A 15,448-nucleotide genomic window follows, 5' to 3' on the forward strand; every position below is an offset into this window, starting at 1 on the left:
CCTCTTGCCACAAAGTAGACTTCCCTCCTGTTCCTTGATGACTCCCGGTCCAGTTTAGCTAATACTCATACGGTACACGAGAGCCATTCAAACATAGCGATGATATCCCACGCTATGAGCGTTCGCAAAAATGGCTCAGACTAATTTGTCTGTGACCTTTGTCTTGGCATTCCCATTTTTACCAACGAGCCTTTTATCTAGCTGCTATATGATTCGTTAGAATTAAATTTTGCCAATCAAGTATGGGATTCTTGTTTCTTGTTCAGGTTGATCACTAGTTCTTGGCATTACGTGCTGAAGCTGGGGTAAATGCTATTTTTACCTCTTGCTCACCTTCAGAAGCTTGGTACTCCTTTGTAAACCGCGTCCTAATTCTCGGAGGAGTAACTAACTCTTGATTCCCTGATATCCGCATTTCTCGCTCATTTTTGCAAAAAAGAGGACTCAACGGTCTCATACCGCATGATGTGTTGTTTGGTATCGAGTATTTAGAGGTATCGAGTGATTTGAAGGTGCCAAAATGTTCTAGATTCCCGGCTATCGATCTTCCGACAATGATTAGTGGAGGGATATCCCAAATGGCTCTCGTAAATGGTAAGATTGATCCACAAGTAGACGTTAATGAGTGACGAATATCGCATGTTATACATAATTCAAGGTTATTAGAGATCTTCGAATCCTGATATCGGAAATCAGACTTTCTTTCTTTCGTTTGTTTTGGTAATTCCAACCGCCACTATGGAGAAAAGTGTAAACGTTGTAGGAGGTGAGACTGATATTAACGAATCTATCATACCTTATTCAAAGCTGATCTCGTTTCGATGTAGCTGGTATTTTCGGTCTTTCGACAGCTTTAGCTCTTCAAGAACAAGGTATTTGTTCCGTTTTCTCGATGATATTTCGTTGTTGACTCAATCTTGGTTCCCTCAGGCTACAACGTGACAGTCTTCGATCGTAACGATTATTCCAAGGACAATTATGGTAACTTCGAGATACAGGCAGCTTCTGTTGACCAGAATAAAATCGCAAGTTGTTAATGAAGCAAGCGTTTGTTATCATTTCTGATTCCATTTTCCATTGCGATTGCAGTTTCGCGCTTCCTATGGTAAGAAATTACATTATCAGCGACTAGCTATGGAAGCTAGAGAGAAATGGGAAGCCTTGAAAAATGATTTATTCGTACCATCCGGTATGCTTCGAGTTCAGCCTACAGAACATCTTGGTGTCCTGGAAACAGAGACACTAGGTAATATGGAAAGAGATGGCTTGAGACATAGATTATTCGTTAAGGGAGATGTAAACGATGAGTCAAGAGCGATTGAACAAGGGTGGGATCGTAAACTTCTAAAGTTCTCGATACCCGGATCGGAGACGACTTTCGCAGAGGTTTTAGATACCACCGCTGGGCTCATCAGATGTAGTGAATCTTGTTATTATTTCTACAAAACAGCTATAAACGCTGGAGTTAAGTTTATCTTCGGTCAGGATAGAGGGTGTTTTGATTCCCTCATCAGAGAGCGGATCAATGGAAATGAAGCCAAAATTACTGGTCTTTGTACCAAGGATGGTGTTTCACACCATGCGGGTACTACCGTCATTGCAGGTAAAGATTGAGGATTTTTGACCACGATAGATAAGCTGATCACTGTATCAGCCGGTTCATTCTCTACACAACTGATTCCCGAATTATCTTATCATATCGAATCGTCTGGAGGTAGTGTAGCTAGATTCAAGGTTAATCCATCCGACAAGATATTATGGGATAAATATTCACCTGAAAATTTCCCTGTGATTACTTGGAAAATCGCTGGCAGAGATGCAGCAGGGAAAGATGTAGGTAGTGTATATGTTTTTCCTAGAACCGAAGATGGCATAATCAAAATCGGATACCGAGGTGTAAAAGTGAGTAACAAGAAGTGTAATCGCAGATCAAGAATTGCTTGATGACTGATTTAATTTATTCGTTTACATGTATTAGTATACCCACTTCCAGCCGGCTCCCAAAAATTCTGCGTACTCACAAAATGGTCAATGGTCTATACCAGCTGGACCCCAATTAAAACCTCCTCAAACCGCTTTAGATGCTATAAGACATTTTGTCTCGATATTCCTACCAGAATTTAAGGACACTCCATATTTTTCTACCAAATTCTGCTGGTATACCGATTCTCTTGATAACGAGTTTGTTGTGAGTTTATCTTATGTATCAAACTTATTATCAAAATATGCTGAATATCCTATAGATCGATTACGTTCCTTCGTATTCGGATTATTCCTCATTCGTTTGTACCGGTGGTAGTGGTCACGGAGCTAAATTTTTACCAGTTCTCGGACAAGTAAGTCAGGCAATAAATATCGGAAGGTTACTGCTAACTCCATCCTCTGATAGCATGCTGCAGATATCTTCTTGAACAAAGACAAGGCACAAACACCATTGAGGTCATTCTGGAAATGGCGATCTGACGCGCCGAGAAAGAATGGCTTGGAGGAGGGTCCGAATAGTGACCGAAATCTTACCAAAAAGATGGTTATTTGATACCGGTTGTTGACCGATACTATCGCTATTAATGTATATTAGTGATGGGACTGGATTCTATTTTACGGTCATCCTCATTGATATTTCAGAATATACGATTATGGATTATACATATTTTAAGAGATGCACAAATCAATAAGAAATGAGACGAGTTTTAGCATTACGTCGGTTGCACTATCTAGTATAGGGATGATCTGATCGGTGATCGCCGCTAATTTTGCCGATAACCGACTGCCGGGCTATATACCCTATAATAGGTACCTATAAGATACACCTTTCCTTGACATTCCTCTATCAATAATATATGTGACCGCTGTTCTTCTTTTCTCCCTTCACTACATCAGTCATCTTTCGCACCGAGTCACATACATCTGGATGCTATACAAACTGGTAATAGCACGATACACACTTAAAGTATCCAACTTGAGAACATTCTCAACTTCGCCTATTACCAGAATGCCTACTCACGCTCAGATAAATGTACCCAAATTAGGACAAGTAGAAGTACCTACCGGTTTGTTTATGTAAGTACTTCATAGAGTCTTATCCGTCTCATATAAATAGAAAGTCCAGTGGAATTGCTTATGTAGCTCTCATACCTTAGCGATAATGAATGGGTAGAATCGTCCTCTAAAGAAACATTTCCCACTATCAATCCTGCGACTGGTAAACACTTCTTAGAGTTTTCCCACGCCAAGCAAGAAGATGTGAATAGAGCTGTAAAATCTTCTAGAAAGGCTTTCAAAACTGTATGGGGTAACAATGTTGCCGCAACTGAACGAGCTGCTTGTGAGTGTGAATAACTTGAATCTCTTCTCACATGTTCGCAGTCCACGGGATCGACACAGAGTTCGGCTGATGATACTCTACTTAGTGATTCATAAGTTTGCCGACCTAATAGAAAGAGATGCTGATAAGATCGGCGCGCTTGAATCGTAAGCTGTTATTCACCAAAACGTCAATGATGAATAGCTGACATCGTTAAATGGATTAGGCTCAATTCCGGAAAAGGTGTACGAATCGCTCGGTAAGCTGTCAAGCCTGTTTCCTTCAAATTCTGATTCAAGCCGTGTTAGATCATCTGGGTATATCGCTGATATCGAATCAGAGAATTTGATGTAGGGGATTCCGTCGCCTGTTTGAGGTATTATGCTGGGTTAGCAGATAAATCACATGGACAAACAATCAATCATTTTGGGAATGAGAAATTCGTTTATACCCTTCATCAACCAATAGGTGTTTGTGGACAGATGTGAGTCTCCTTGCGCACCCGAAACTAGCTTTCAAATTTCCATTAGATTACTAATTACTCCTTGTTTTGTATAGTATACCTTGGAATTACCCTTTGATGATGTGGGCGTGGAAAGTTGGTCCAGCCTTGGCTGCCGGCTGCACTATAGTCATGAAGCCTTCAGAACTTACACCTCTTACCGCATTAGTGATGTGTGATCTAGCAAAAGAAGCTGGTATACCTGCTGGTGTAATCAATACTTTACCTGGTTTAGGCTCGACAACGGGTGATGCTATTTCTAGACACATGGATATTGACAAGGTAGGTTTACCACCACTATCACAAATCAAGTACCATATTCAATACCAAATATTACTCTTCACTGAAATTTAAGCTGATTTCATATGCTTCGCATCAGGTCGCTTTCACAGGTTCTGTTGCTACTGGTCGGAAGATTTCGATTGCTGCTGCTGAATCAAATCTTAAAAAAGTTACTCTTGAATTAGGAGGAAAATCCCCTTCGATGATTTTCAACTCTGCGGATATAGAGGAAGCTGCTTCTTGGGTGGCTATGGGCATATGGTTTAACTCAGGTCAGGATTGTACTGCTAGTAGTAGGGTGAGTGCTAGATTTACTATCGTTTATGATTTGCCACACTGTCATTGATTGCTCTAATTCATCAACCTATGTCCTGATAATCGCTCATGTTAACGTTACCTTCCGACCTGTATTTCAACAGCTTTACGTCCAAGAAGAGATTTACGATTCTTTCATCCATGCTCTCACCGCGAAAGCCAAAGCATGTGCTATTGGTCAACCATCCGACGAATTCACCTCATTCGGTCCACTTATATCGGAGACCCAGCGAGATAAGGTTTTAGCATATATCGAATCTGGTCGATCGGAAGGAGCAAGGGTAATTACTGGTGGACAAAAATGGGAAAAATCGAATGGGGGATATTGGGTTGAACCTACTATATTAGCTGATACGAATTCATCCATGAAAGTAGTGAAAGAAGAAATATTTGGTCCTGTCATATCAGTTTCAAAATTCAAGACAGAAGAAGAAGTGATCGATTTAGCAAATGATACGACATACGGATTAGGTGCAGCTGTATTTACAAATGACGCTGGGCAACAAACTAGATTATCTCAAAAGATTGACGCAGGTACAATATGGTTAAATCAATATGGTATTCTACATCCAAGTGTACCATTTGGTGGATTCAAACATTCTGGTATAGGTAGAGAGTTAGGTACATACGGTCTAGAAGCTTATCAACAGGTCAAAGCTGTTCATCAAAATTTGACACAGACTATGTGAGTAGTTTAACCTTAGGTTTGCCGTTCAATCACTCTTGGGGTCGATCATACTGACCTGTACGATATCTGTAGATCATGGCCGTTGTAAAGATACATGTGAAGGATATGGATCAACGTTGTTAACAGCATTGTAGGTATACTTTATTAAGGTCGCAAATTATGCATTCATGCCTAAGCAAGAATCCTCCCGGATCCTTTAACGGAAGTGTGCTAATCTATTTCAAATTCTATATCCTTTATGATGGAAGAGACATAACTATGTCCTCTCATTAATGGTCCTTTCATATTTGACAAAACAACTTTCCTTCGACAAGGCTTTTTGGATATCTTCTTGTTCTTTTTTGGTTGACTACCTAATCGGCTTGCCAACCCTGGAGATTATGCATTAGAGTATAGTAGAATCTTGTCGTATTGAGGTGAGCTTCCAGACTGATCCTTTCATCTGTAGTATGAACACCAGCATTATGTGTCAAAAGAGATGGATTAAATCTGAAAATGTGTCTTGTCAAATTCCACATATATCGAGTATCGGTGTTAGCTATCAAACATCAAGATTTATTAGTCCAAAAGATTCTTACAAAAATGATCGCAATAGCTCAACGAAATGTGGACCTACCAAACATTCCAGTCGGAGCGATAACAGTATCATCACCATACATGGATTTACATGTACCACCGATTAAAGCGAAAGCTAGAGAATCACTTGGTGTAGGCGGAGCAGATTCTAATATAGGTTCGATATCCGATATAGCTAATTTGATATGAGGCAAAGACAAAGACCTTCCTGATTGATTTTTATCTTTTTCATGTTCAAATGAGGAGAACCCGTACCCATAATTGGCTGCGATTGGTCTCACGGCTTTGGCGATTAATTTTTGGACTTCTGACGTTGTTGTATCGCTGAAAATACAACGTTAGATCAATATCAGGTCAACGAAAAACAAACTTCATCTTCCCGTCGGATACGTAATCTACTTACAAAGCGAGTCTATAATTGATTGTGGTTTTAACAACTTCAGGTAATGCATTGTATTTGATGCCGCCTTGAATCATATCGATAGCTTGAGTGGTGGATAAGAACGCTCTGTTGACTCGATCTTTGATTAACCACTTTGTCAAAGCTGGCCATTTACTCTTGACTGCCAGACCTTGCTTGACTTGATCTGGAACTGTAACATTATGTTCTAATAGGCAATCTAAGTATTGCGCTAGAGGATTTTCTGGCTTGAGAGTTTGAGTGAATGGAATAGCTTCCAGATCCCGAATCACCGCAGCCATAACACCGACTATTTTTGAAGACATGGTAAGTAAATTCTCCTGTTTCTGTTGAAATGAATAATCAACTCACTACTATTGTGCTCATGAGGTACACTTGAATGACCACCTTCGGAATGAATGTTGATATCCACGTTCATTGTACCTTTCTCCATCATACCTAGACCTGCAACAAATCGATCACCTTCTAAGGTCATACCGGTAAAACCTTCATCAACTAATAAAGAGACTGAATCGTGTCCATATCGGCCTTCTAGTAATTTTGCAACTTGAGCATCACCTCTCATCCCGCCGATCTATCAAAGGAGATAAGACAATCAACCCTGGTCGTTTCGCGCATCGAGGATCATACCACACTTACCTCTTCGTCGTGACCGTTGATGAGCAAAATGGTTCTTTCTGGCTTATAACCTTCGTCTATCAATTTTTCAATCGACCCGAAAATACCCATCAAACTATTTTTACAATCACTTGCACCTCTACCCCAGATCCATGTACCTGGAGTATCAGATCTAACGTCTGCTGCAATCTTACCACTTAAAGGATCAAAAGTCCAATCACTTATTGTATCAGGTAAAATTGGAACAGTATCTATATGTGCCATGAAAACTACAGGTTTCAGATCTGGTTTGGATCCTTTCCAAGTGAATAAATGACTATGCGTGTTGATCATTTCATGCTGTAAATATTTGAATATAGTTGGAAATTGATTCTCTAAGAATTTCTCAAACTGATAGAAATTATCATAAATTGGATCAGATCCATCGAATGGTGTTCCATCAAAAGTTCGAGTATCAATTTGAATAGCTTTTGATAATCTTTCAGCAGCTTTCAAAGTATATTGTTTATCTGATAATATATCCCACTTAGGTCCTTGTGACAATGTTCATGGTTGTACTGGACACAAAGATGGTCTTGATGATGTACCAAGTGCGGAAGTTATATCCGATTTCATAAGCCAGTATGCGATGGCTGCCCCAAATAATGTTACTCCAAGACACAATCTGACATTATTATCCCTTTGTCGTGAGGTGTTTTTTTGAGTGTTGGAAGTCCTGTTGATAGGCTGTTTTTCGGACATTGTGATTTAGTGAATTAAGAAATTGTTGAAAATCACTATATCTCCTCAATTCAAGCGATGTACAAGAATTATATTATATATTTTCATGTCACCACTCCATCTCCCAGCTATAAATGTCCCAAAGTCAACCTCTTCTGCAGTTCCAGTCCTCGTCACCAATGATGAATGCGACATTGCGGATAGTACTCGTTACGCGTAATAATCTGTAACTTTGTCGCTTGATCGCCATTCGGGACCGGAACATTTCATCTAGCGGGTAAATCATCATTAGATGTCGGCTAACTGTCGCATATCTCACATTCGGTCACATGCGATTTCCCGACGTTGAATTTAGGCGATGATTGATTTTATCGTTTTCATCATCCTTCTCTTTCACTCACATCATATGTACGTATGTCCGGATCAAGATAGGTATATCATAATGAACAATTTCAGACAAGTTATCTTCCGAGCTCTCTCTTATAGGGATCGCTAGGATTCAATACTAGAGAATACGATCTATTCAAAATGTCATTCGAACGATATACCAAAGTATACGAATTTCATGACAAATTCTTCCCAAATGAACAACCTTCACCTTTAGTACCTCTTAAAGGATTAGAAAAGCAATATGGTTGTAAACAAGTTTATTTGAAAAATGAAGCGAAAAGGTTTGGCTTACCTGCTTTCAAGATTTTGGGTGCTTCTTGGGGTACTGCAAAAGCTCTGTCTGATAGAACCGGTGTAGATGTTTTAGACTTTGATGGATTGAAAAATGCTGCTGAACAGCAAGGTTTAGCTGTTTATGCCGCTACTGATGGTGAGTTCGTCAGAAGTGGACAACGAATTTTATTGTCAAAATATTCCATTATAAGTACTATATGTACTGATTCGATTAACCATAACAGGAAATCACGGTAGAGCAGTAGCCAGAACAGCCAAAAGATTAGGATTAAAAGCGAATATATATACACCCAAAACAGTTGAAAAATGGTCAATAGATGCTATAGCTTCAGAAGGTTGTAATGTTACAGTTTTTGATGGTGATTATGATAATGCAGTTAAACATGTTGCTGAATTAGCAGAAAAAAACGGTGATTTAGTGGTTCAGGATACTTCTTGGAAAGGATATGAGACTATTCCTCAAGTGAGTCATCCGTCATTTCCAATCTGTCGTTTCTTTGTATACATCATAATCAAGCTGATATGTATGTATAATCTCTCACTTATCAGTACATCGTCGATGGGTACACAAGACTATTTGCTGAAATAGAAGATCAGTTGCCTTCTGGTGTTAGACCTACACATACTATCGTACCGGTTGGAGTAGGTTCATTAGCTTTAGCATCAGCTTTATCATATGAAAATACTTCCACCAATGTAGTTACAGTTGAACCTAATACAGCAGCCTGTCTAAAAGAAAGTTTGGCAAAAGGTAAAAATACACCAATTCAAACTGGTGAAACTATTATGCCGGGTCTTAATTGTGGTACAGTCTCAGAACAAGCTTGGCCATTATTACATAAATTAGTCAAACCTGAAAATGCTATTTCGATTTCTGATCAAGAAGCTAGAGATGGTATAAAAACTTTGGCTGAATTAGGTGTTCAATCTGGTCCTTGTGGTGCTGCTCCATTAGCTGCTCTGAAGCATCTCAAATTAGACTCTGATTCAGTAGTGGTGCTGATTTGTACAGAAGGTAATCAAGAATAAATTTTCGGGGGTCTTGTATTTTTAAGTGTGGTAGATAGAATAGATGTACATATACATAGTTTATATGCATTGCGATACTCGAAAATGGTTATATGGTATTGAGCTGGCGAATTTATCACTAGAACACTAAGCAAACATAGGACAACCGAGACTGATCACTGCGTCCTTCCATGTGGAGTGAGGTTTTTCCTTGAACAACCTTGTACCGTCCGCTAAAGCACGGTGACCAGAACTACCCTTCCAACATGTTCTATCGGCATAGGTTTGAAAAATGGCAAGATGCTGGTATTTCGCCATTGAAGCTAATATCAGGCAAGCCATCATAGTACCCGTTTCACTTCCCCACTTGACGGCTGGCAGTATCTCCACTCCGTAATTGACGCATCTCTGTGAGGTAAGAAAACCAGTCAAATACTACCAGTCATGACGGCTTGTTCCATCCTCTGAATGACTTACCTGAACGTTTCCATCCAACTTTGAACACCCCAGAACTTCCGTCAAGAGCAAAACCCGTAAGGCAGCATAGTGTAACTACAATGAAGATCAAGTTAGTCGCCACTCTTCGGAAACATCGTCAAACGCATACTCACTATTCTACCGATTTTCAATCTGAGTTTCAGTAGATCACCATTAACTTGAACATCTCTTTCATTTACAGCATTTTCCAGTTTTACCAAAAGGTCATTTGATATTTCTTCAGCTTGTAACATTTTGTCTACGGAATTCCGTAAATCATTATATTTTTGTGAATTATTATAATTTCTAATTATATCCAAAACTTGATTACATGTTTCACAAACTTCTACACTAACCCCAAATATAGAAGCGAAATCATCTGATTGTGGTCTTTGTGAAGATTGCAAAACATCCCAAAATATTCTACTTTTAGGTTTGTTTGTTGCTAAACTGTTAAATTCTAACCATGTTTGATAAACTGATGCCATTGATAAGAAAAAAACTTCCCTTTCATCGTGAAATGCTTTTGTTGTCGAGGCTGTAAGGACTGCATCTGAAAATGCTGTTGTTATACGATCTAATAATAAACAATTGCCATCGAGACATGCTGTATATAGAAGCTGCGATTGATCAAAACATCAGGATTAGCCAATTATGTTGATATGAGTATGTACATTCAAAGTATATTTAGAATTAGACTTGCCAGACAAGTAGCAGCAGCGGTACGGACTTGCTTTTCAGGTATAATGTCCTGATATATTGTTATATCTCTTGCCAGAAATTTGTAAGCTGAATTGCGAGCTTTACGAGCTTGACTTCTAAAACGTTCTTCTGATTTACCAGAACTCATCAATAAATTAGCATGATGAGTAGCTGCACAAGCTAAAAGTGCCCAATAAGCAGCGTCCAATTCCAGTATGTCTCCGACTGGTAATCCCGTTGCCAAAGGTATCATAAACCTCTGTAGAGGATTTTCCGTGGTATCACAAGCTACACTGATCGATGTTTGTACGTTGACGTAATAGTGCAGTAGCTGAAGATGCTCCTCAGATATCGATGATAACAGGGTCTCTGGAAATTTACCATTTAAAGCCTCCCTGTAGTCACGAGGTGAATCAAATGTTTGTTGTATGCTGGAGGGATTTGTTTCGATGGCGCGTAGTCCTGAATTCTGAAAATGCTCAAATTGTGAAGGTGATGCGAGACTGATAAAGTACATATCAGTTATCGTGCTTTAAGCAGTATGATCCAGAACGATACTCACATCGAGAACAGATTATCTGGTAATCCAGAATCGTTCAAAGTCATTGGGAAGGCTGATTGCATAAAGCTGTTGAATACCTCTTGGCCAGTAAAGTTCGTATGCATACTGTTGAGCAACATATCAGTTGGTCATTGTTTATCATATATCTGTGCGTGAAACAGAAAGAACGACTCACTTCATCATAGAAGCTGTAGGTGTAACTACGGATGGTCCAGACGGTAGTACGTTCAGAAAAGCGGTAAATTCAGCATCAGGTAGACTCCTTTGGTGGTTTCCCGAAGTTGGAATCAACATCTTTCCTTGTGAATCCGTTAGCAAAAATAATAACTTACGTATCAATATTATTGCTGTGAGTTGATGAAGAAGCATGTGGAATATCTGTGATTGATTGATCGATATCAAGACTGTGTTCATAATCTGAAGAATGTTCCGCTTCTAAAAAAGGTTGTTGACTATTTTGAGATATCGAACGATGACTTCTAGGTGACATCGAAGAATCGTTGTTACCACTACCAGAAGGAAGCGCTAATCTCCTTGGTCGATTGCCATGCTTTACACCAAAAGCACGATCAAAATTACATTGTATATCCTTAGCAGTACATCTTCCACAAGTAGGGCGTACTTCGTCGCACTATATCAGAGATAAGGTCAATACCGACCAAGAAGTAGATAACGGATCGATGTCTTACACGTTTTTTGGTCTAGGATTGACAACACTAGTCAGTTACCGATCTTCATATACAACATTCTGATGAAAATGCGCTTACCAAACGACATTGTTGACATCCTGTTCGCGACCTAGTTCTATCAGCCGTCATATCGGTTTTACCCGGTTATTGTAAATCTTTATCTTAACGTGAGTAAAAGTTCGATGTTATGTCTGTTATATGTCCACGGTCCAGAAGACTGATGAGCAATGTTTTGAGGTCTGTAAGGATCTGATGAGATAGCAAGTTTACAAGAGTATTTGGAGAATCAATAATATAGTTTGTACAGATAAGATGATGAAGGAGAGACGGCGCATGATGGGGGAAACTGTTCTAGCTGACATGTTTGGATCACGTGGTAGAATCGATTATCCTTGTTATATTAACAAATAACCGAGAGAGGCGGAAGCTGTTGGCGGTTTGAGTTGTCTCGACTTTGTCAAGCTTCTTAAGTGTGTTTGTACCACATACTTATTGGGTTGTATACATTGTGATCGACCGGCATTCTAAAGACGACAGGATTCATAACTTGCTGGAGTGACCAATCTATCGTTGAATTTAACTTTGGAAATCAAACCTTTCACATGTCAACCTTGGTTGTACCGAGCTCCGCCATCCCTTTGAAAGGTATGGATGCGAGAAGACCACTTCTAGCGTACTTGAGAAACGTCCACAGCCAGAAAGATTGATAGCTTATATCAGGTTAACAGATACGCCGAGCTCCTGGCTGGGAAGTATGATCCCACCAACGATGCCTGTCTGGAACAAGATGGATCCCACCGTATCGATGTAATTAACGTCACACGCAATTCATAAGAAGTACACGTCTACAAGAATGCGCAAATGTACTTCACCCGCATGTTTTCGTACAACTCAAAAATATCATTTTCCTAAAGACCATACAATCCGTTTTCCGGTTTCCGCTAATATATATATACTTTACTATCGTCTTCCATTCGGTTTTTCTTTGTGCTGTTTTTTGTTTTTTCTTCTGTCTTCCAAGTTCCGCCCCCTGCAAGTAGTATGCGTCTATCTATCATTAGTCACAAGCTGTTCTTCAGACATACGTGTCGAGTGTATGTCAGGGGATGGACAGCTGCATATCGCTTAGAGAATGATTTCGGTGTAAGGAACCATTTTAGGTCTACAATGGCGGGGAAAGCAAATATTGTATATCAGCAACGTGTAAGAGAAGGAGATTCCATCTTAAAAGAACATTGTGAGGGCCGACATACCTTTTCCAGATGTAGTAACCAATATAAAACAAACCAAAGATTGGTAGGGTGATATAAGCGGCGACGAAATCTGATGCTGCGAAACCACCAAGGAAAGTTGTGAAACCATTAACGAGGCTCACTTAGAAACAGATCACACCCAGAAGTAGATCAGCAAGTGAAAAAAGAGGGATTATGCAGAAGATAACTGTATGAATACCTTAATTGGCATGTCCTAATCCCCTCAAAGTTGTTTGTAGCCCTGCAAATCTGATGATGCATGCATGGACAGCAATACAGAAATTTCACAACTTTTCCTATGGTGGCATGATCTATTTCCGGGTGTGATCTCTTTGTAAGTGAGCCACGTTAAAGAGTGTAACCAAAAAGAATCCAACCAAAGCGAACCAAGCTAAATAAGGTTGGAAGTATCCTCTGAAAGGTAAAAGTTTTCTATCAAATCCTTGAACAACGGTAGCTTTGTGGAATCGGATATAGGCTACACAGATACATATCCATGAAATAAGAGAACAAAGAGCTATTGTAAGCATGATGACAACGTCAGTAAACGATATTTCGATTTCCTTATTTTAAGCTCGTCTGAAACTTACTAGTCAAGTTACTCAACCAAGAGAACGCAGTTGCTGAACCATTTGATACAGATAAGAAAGATAAACAAGCGAAACAACCTTGAACAATAACTGTAAAATATGGACTACCCAATCTGTTCGTTCGTAGAAGGAATCTTGGTGCATGACCCCTTGTAGCTAGCGCAACTAAAGTTCTTGAACCAAAGAAGAAACCTTCATTACCTGATGAAATTGCTGAAGTGAATACAACAGCGTTGATGATAGCAGGTAAAGCTTTAATTCCAGCGCGATTAATCATAATCACAAATGGTGATTGAGCTGCTGTACCTGATGCTTCCGCTAACGCACCAAGTAAGTTTGGATCGACTCTTGAGACGTTTAATGAAATAATAAATAATGATAGTAAATATAAGACAGCTATTAGATGTGGCAAAATACATTTAATCGTTAGAACATAGATCATTTTTAGCTTGATATGAAAGGTTGATGTGACTTACCGATTCTTTGAAATACTTGTTTGAAAGCTCTTGCCATGACTTTTCTGGGATTTTTGGCTTCACCAGCCACGACAGCTAAAGATTCCAGACCGGAGAATGAGAATGCAGCTTGAGTTAAAACAGCCCAGAAACCAAGGAATCTTGCTGTGTTGACATTACTGATACCTCCGTATTCATCGTTGAATGGATATTCTTTCCAGATTCTGAAACCGATATGATCTTTCACAGGTCCACCACCAGCATTGATTACAATACCAACGAGAATAAGACCAAGGATAGTGGCGACTTTGATGAACCCAAACCAGAATTCGATTTCACCAAACCATCGTACTCCAATTGCATTAGCTGTAATGACGAAGACAATCAAAACAGCTGTGTAAATCGAAGCATGGCTAGTGTTTTTATCCCAATATCTATGCAGGAAGGATAGAAGGTAAGCGGGATTTCAATTTCACAGGTTTACAGCTGAACTTACTGTAATATAACACAAGCTGCACTGATTTCGACCGGAGCGAACAGAGCACCGAACATAAAGTAGATCCATCCACCTATAATCATATTCATCAATCAACGATACAATGAACCACTGAAAAAGCCGCAGCTTTGACTTACAAGCAGAACCTAAAGCATCATTCACGTAGGCAGAAGTGAATGCAACAAAATTTCCAGATGAAGGTTGATGACATGACATTTCACCAAGAGACATCATCATACAAAAAGACAAGATTGCCATTACAAAGTAACCTAACCAAGCACCAACGGCCCCACCATGTACAATAGCTCGACCAGTACCAACTACAGATTTGAAGACGAAGTCAATAAGTAGCGGAAAACACTCATATCTATAGCAAGTTCACTTACGGAATAAACCTGTACCGATGATACCAGCAATGGCAAGCATAGTGACTTGACGCTCAGAAAGAGTTCTATCTAGATGTGCACCATCTTGATCGATCTCGACTTCCATACCATTGGAACTGTTCGATCTTGGTATCCGTTCAACGTCTGCTGCATAGACGTTAGCATCGTTTTCTTTATTATCCATATTCTTCTCTTGGTCGTTCCCGTAGGTGTTGAAAGACATTGTTCTTGTGGTATTATTGTACAATCGATTTAGGAATCCAAAAGAAGATTCTGTCAGTCGCGATCCTTCTCATTGCATATCTTATATGAAAACCATTCTGACAACGTCTGGAACCAAGACAACCAGATGATAGGGCAGATCCCATTGCATTCGTCGCATATGTTCATCAAAGATAAATGAATGGCGGGTATCCCGTAAAGATTGTATGGTGGCTCCAACCATTTAACCGCAATTATATCATAATTATGCGCCGTGTCCCCCGTATCGTTTCTGGTAACTTACGAGAGCATAATCATTGAGAGTTTACAATTTTCTGACTGAGATAATCACATGAACAAATGTCAGCAAAGATAACGCGAACTGCGTAAGTCCCCTGCCAGTAGTTATCTGTTCTTGCGGGTATAGCTTATCGGTGCAATCGGATCTTGCTTGTAACAAGTTTAGCGATATTGCGATACTGCAATTACTGATCTCGGCGACAAATGTGAATGTGAAAC

The 15,448-nt window shown here is 39.6% G+C and overlaps 7 protein-coding genes across 7 annotated transcripts; 3 read left to right on the forward strand and 4 right to left on the reverse strand.

Annotated features, from left to right (window-relative positions):
* Window positions 1-738: 738 nt before the first annotated feature.
* L201_003826 (uncharacterized protein) lies at window positions 739-2,536 on the forward strand (the record flags this gene model as incomplete). The annotated part of the gene is made up of 8 exons (XM_066219577.1): window positions 739-766; window positions 828-872; window positions 931-1,025; window positions 1,090-1,603; window positions 1,655-1,902; window positions 1,979-2,188; window positions 2,244-2,336; window positions 2,390-2,536. The coding sequence occupies 8 exons, from the start codon at window positions 739-741 to the stop codon at window positions 2,534-2,536; spliced, it is 1,380 nt and encodes a 459-aa protein (XP_066075674.1).
* Window positions 2,537-2,992: 456 nt separating this feature from the next.
* On the forward strand, window positions 2,993-5,092 carry L201_003827 (uncharacterized protein; the record flags this gene model as incomplete). Its single annotated transcript, XM_066219578.1, has 8 exons — window positions 2,993-3,060; window positions 3,141-3,325; window positions 3,411-3,471; window positions 3,531-3,563; window positions 3,645-3,788; window positions 3,863-4,088; window positions 4,186-4,386; window positions 4,508-5,092. The coding sequence occupies 8 exons, from the start codon at window positions 2,993-2,995 to the stop codon at window positions 5,090-5,092; spliced, it is 1,503 nt and encodes a 500-aa protein (XP_066075675.1).
* A 352-nt stretch (window positions 5,093-5,444) lies between these two features.
* On the reverse strand, window positions 5,445-7,447 carry L201_003828 (uncharacterized protein; the record flags this gene model as incomplete). Its single annotated transcript, XM_066219579.1, has 6 exons — window positions 5,445-5,629; window positions 5,708-5,991; window positions 6,071-6,377; window positions 6,440-6,662; window positions 6,728-7,239; window positions 7,294-7,447. The coding sequence occupies 6 exons, from the start codon at window positions 7,445-7,447 to the stop codon at window positions 5,445-5,447; spliced, it is 1,665 nt and encodes a 554-aa protein (XP_066075676.1).
* Window positions 7,448-7,954: 507 nt separating this feature from the next.
* L201_003829 (uncharacterized protein) lies at window positions 7,955-9,139 on the forward strand (the record flags this gene model as incomplete). The annotated part of the gene is made up of 3 exons (XM_066219580.1): window positions 7,955-8,246; window positions 8,335-8,573; window positions 8,660-9,139. The coding sequence occupies 3 exons, from the start codon at window positions 7,955-7,957 to the stop codon at window positions 9,137-9,139; spliced, it is 1,011 nt and encodes a 336-aa protein (XP_066075677.1).
* Window positions 9,140-9,265: 126 nt separating this feature from the next.
* L201_003830 (uncharacterized protein) lies at window positions 9,266-11,153 on the reverse strand (the record flags this gene model as incomplete). The annotated part of the gene is made up of 6 exons (XM_066219581.1): window positions 9,266-9,526; window positions 9,596-9,670; window positions 9,730-10,215; window positions 10,326-10,800; window positions 10,860-10,964; window positions 11,035-11,153. 6 exons carry the CDS (start codon window positions 11,151-11,153, stop codon window positions 9,266-9,268), a joined length of 1,521 nt encoding a protein of 506 aa, XP_066075678.1.
* A 34-nt stretch (window positions 11,154-11,187) lies between these two features.
* On the reverse strand, window positions 11,188-11,677 carry L201_003831 (uncharacterized protein; the record flags this gene model as incomplete). Its single annotated transcript, XM_066219582.1, has 2 exons — window positions 11,188-11,490; window positions 11,627-11,677. The coding sequence occupies 2 exons, from the start codon at window positions 11,675-11,677 to the stop codon at window positions 11,188-11,190; spliced, it is 354 nt and encodes a 117-aa protein (XP_066075679.1).
* Window positions 11,678-13,112: 1,435 nt separating this feature from the next.
* L201_003832 (uncharacterized protein) lies at window positions 13,113-14,951 on the reverse strand (the record flags this gene model as incomplete). The annotated part of the gene is made up of 6 exons (XM_066219583.1): window positions 13,113-13,318; window positions 13,392-13,787; window positions 13,868-14,280; window positions 14,343-14,415; window positions 14,480-14,662; window positions 14,729-14,951. 6 exons carry the CDS (start codon window positions 14,949-14,951, stop codon window positions 13,113-13,115), a joined length of 1,494 nt encoding a protein of 497 aa, XP_066075680.1.
* Window positions 14,952-15,448: the final 497 nt, after the last annotated feature.

This window comes from Kwoniella dendrophila, chromosome 4, assembly GCF_036810415.1.
Source record: "Kwoniella dendrophila CBS 6074 chromosome 4, complete sequence".
Lineage (NCBI taxonomy): Eukaryota > Fungi > Basidiomycota > Tremellomycetes > Tremellales > Cryptococcaceae > Kwoniella > Kwoniella dendrophila.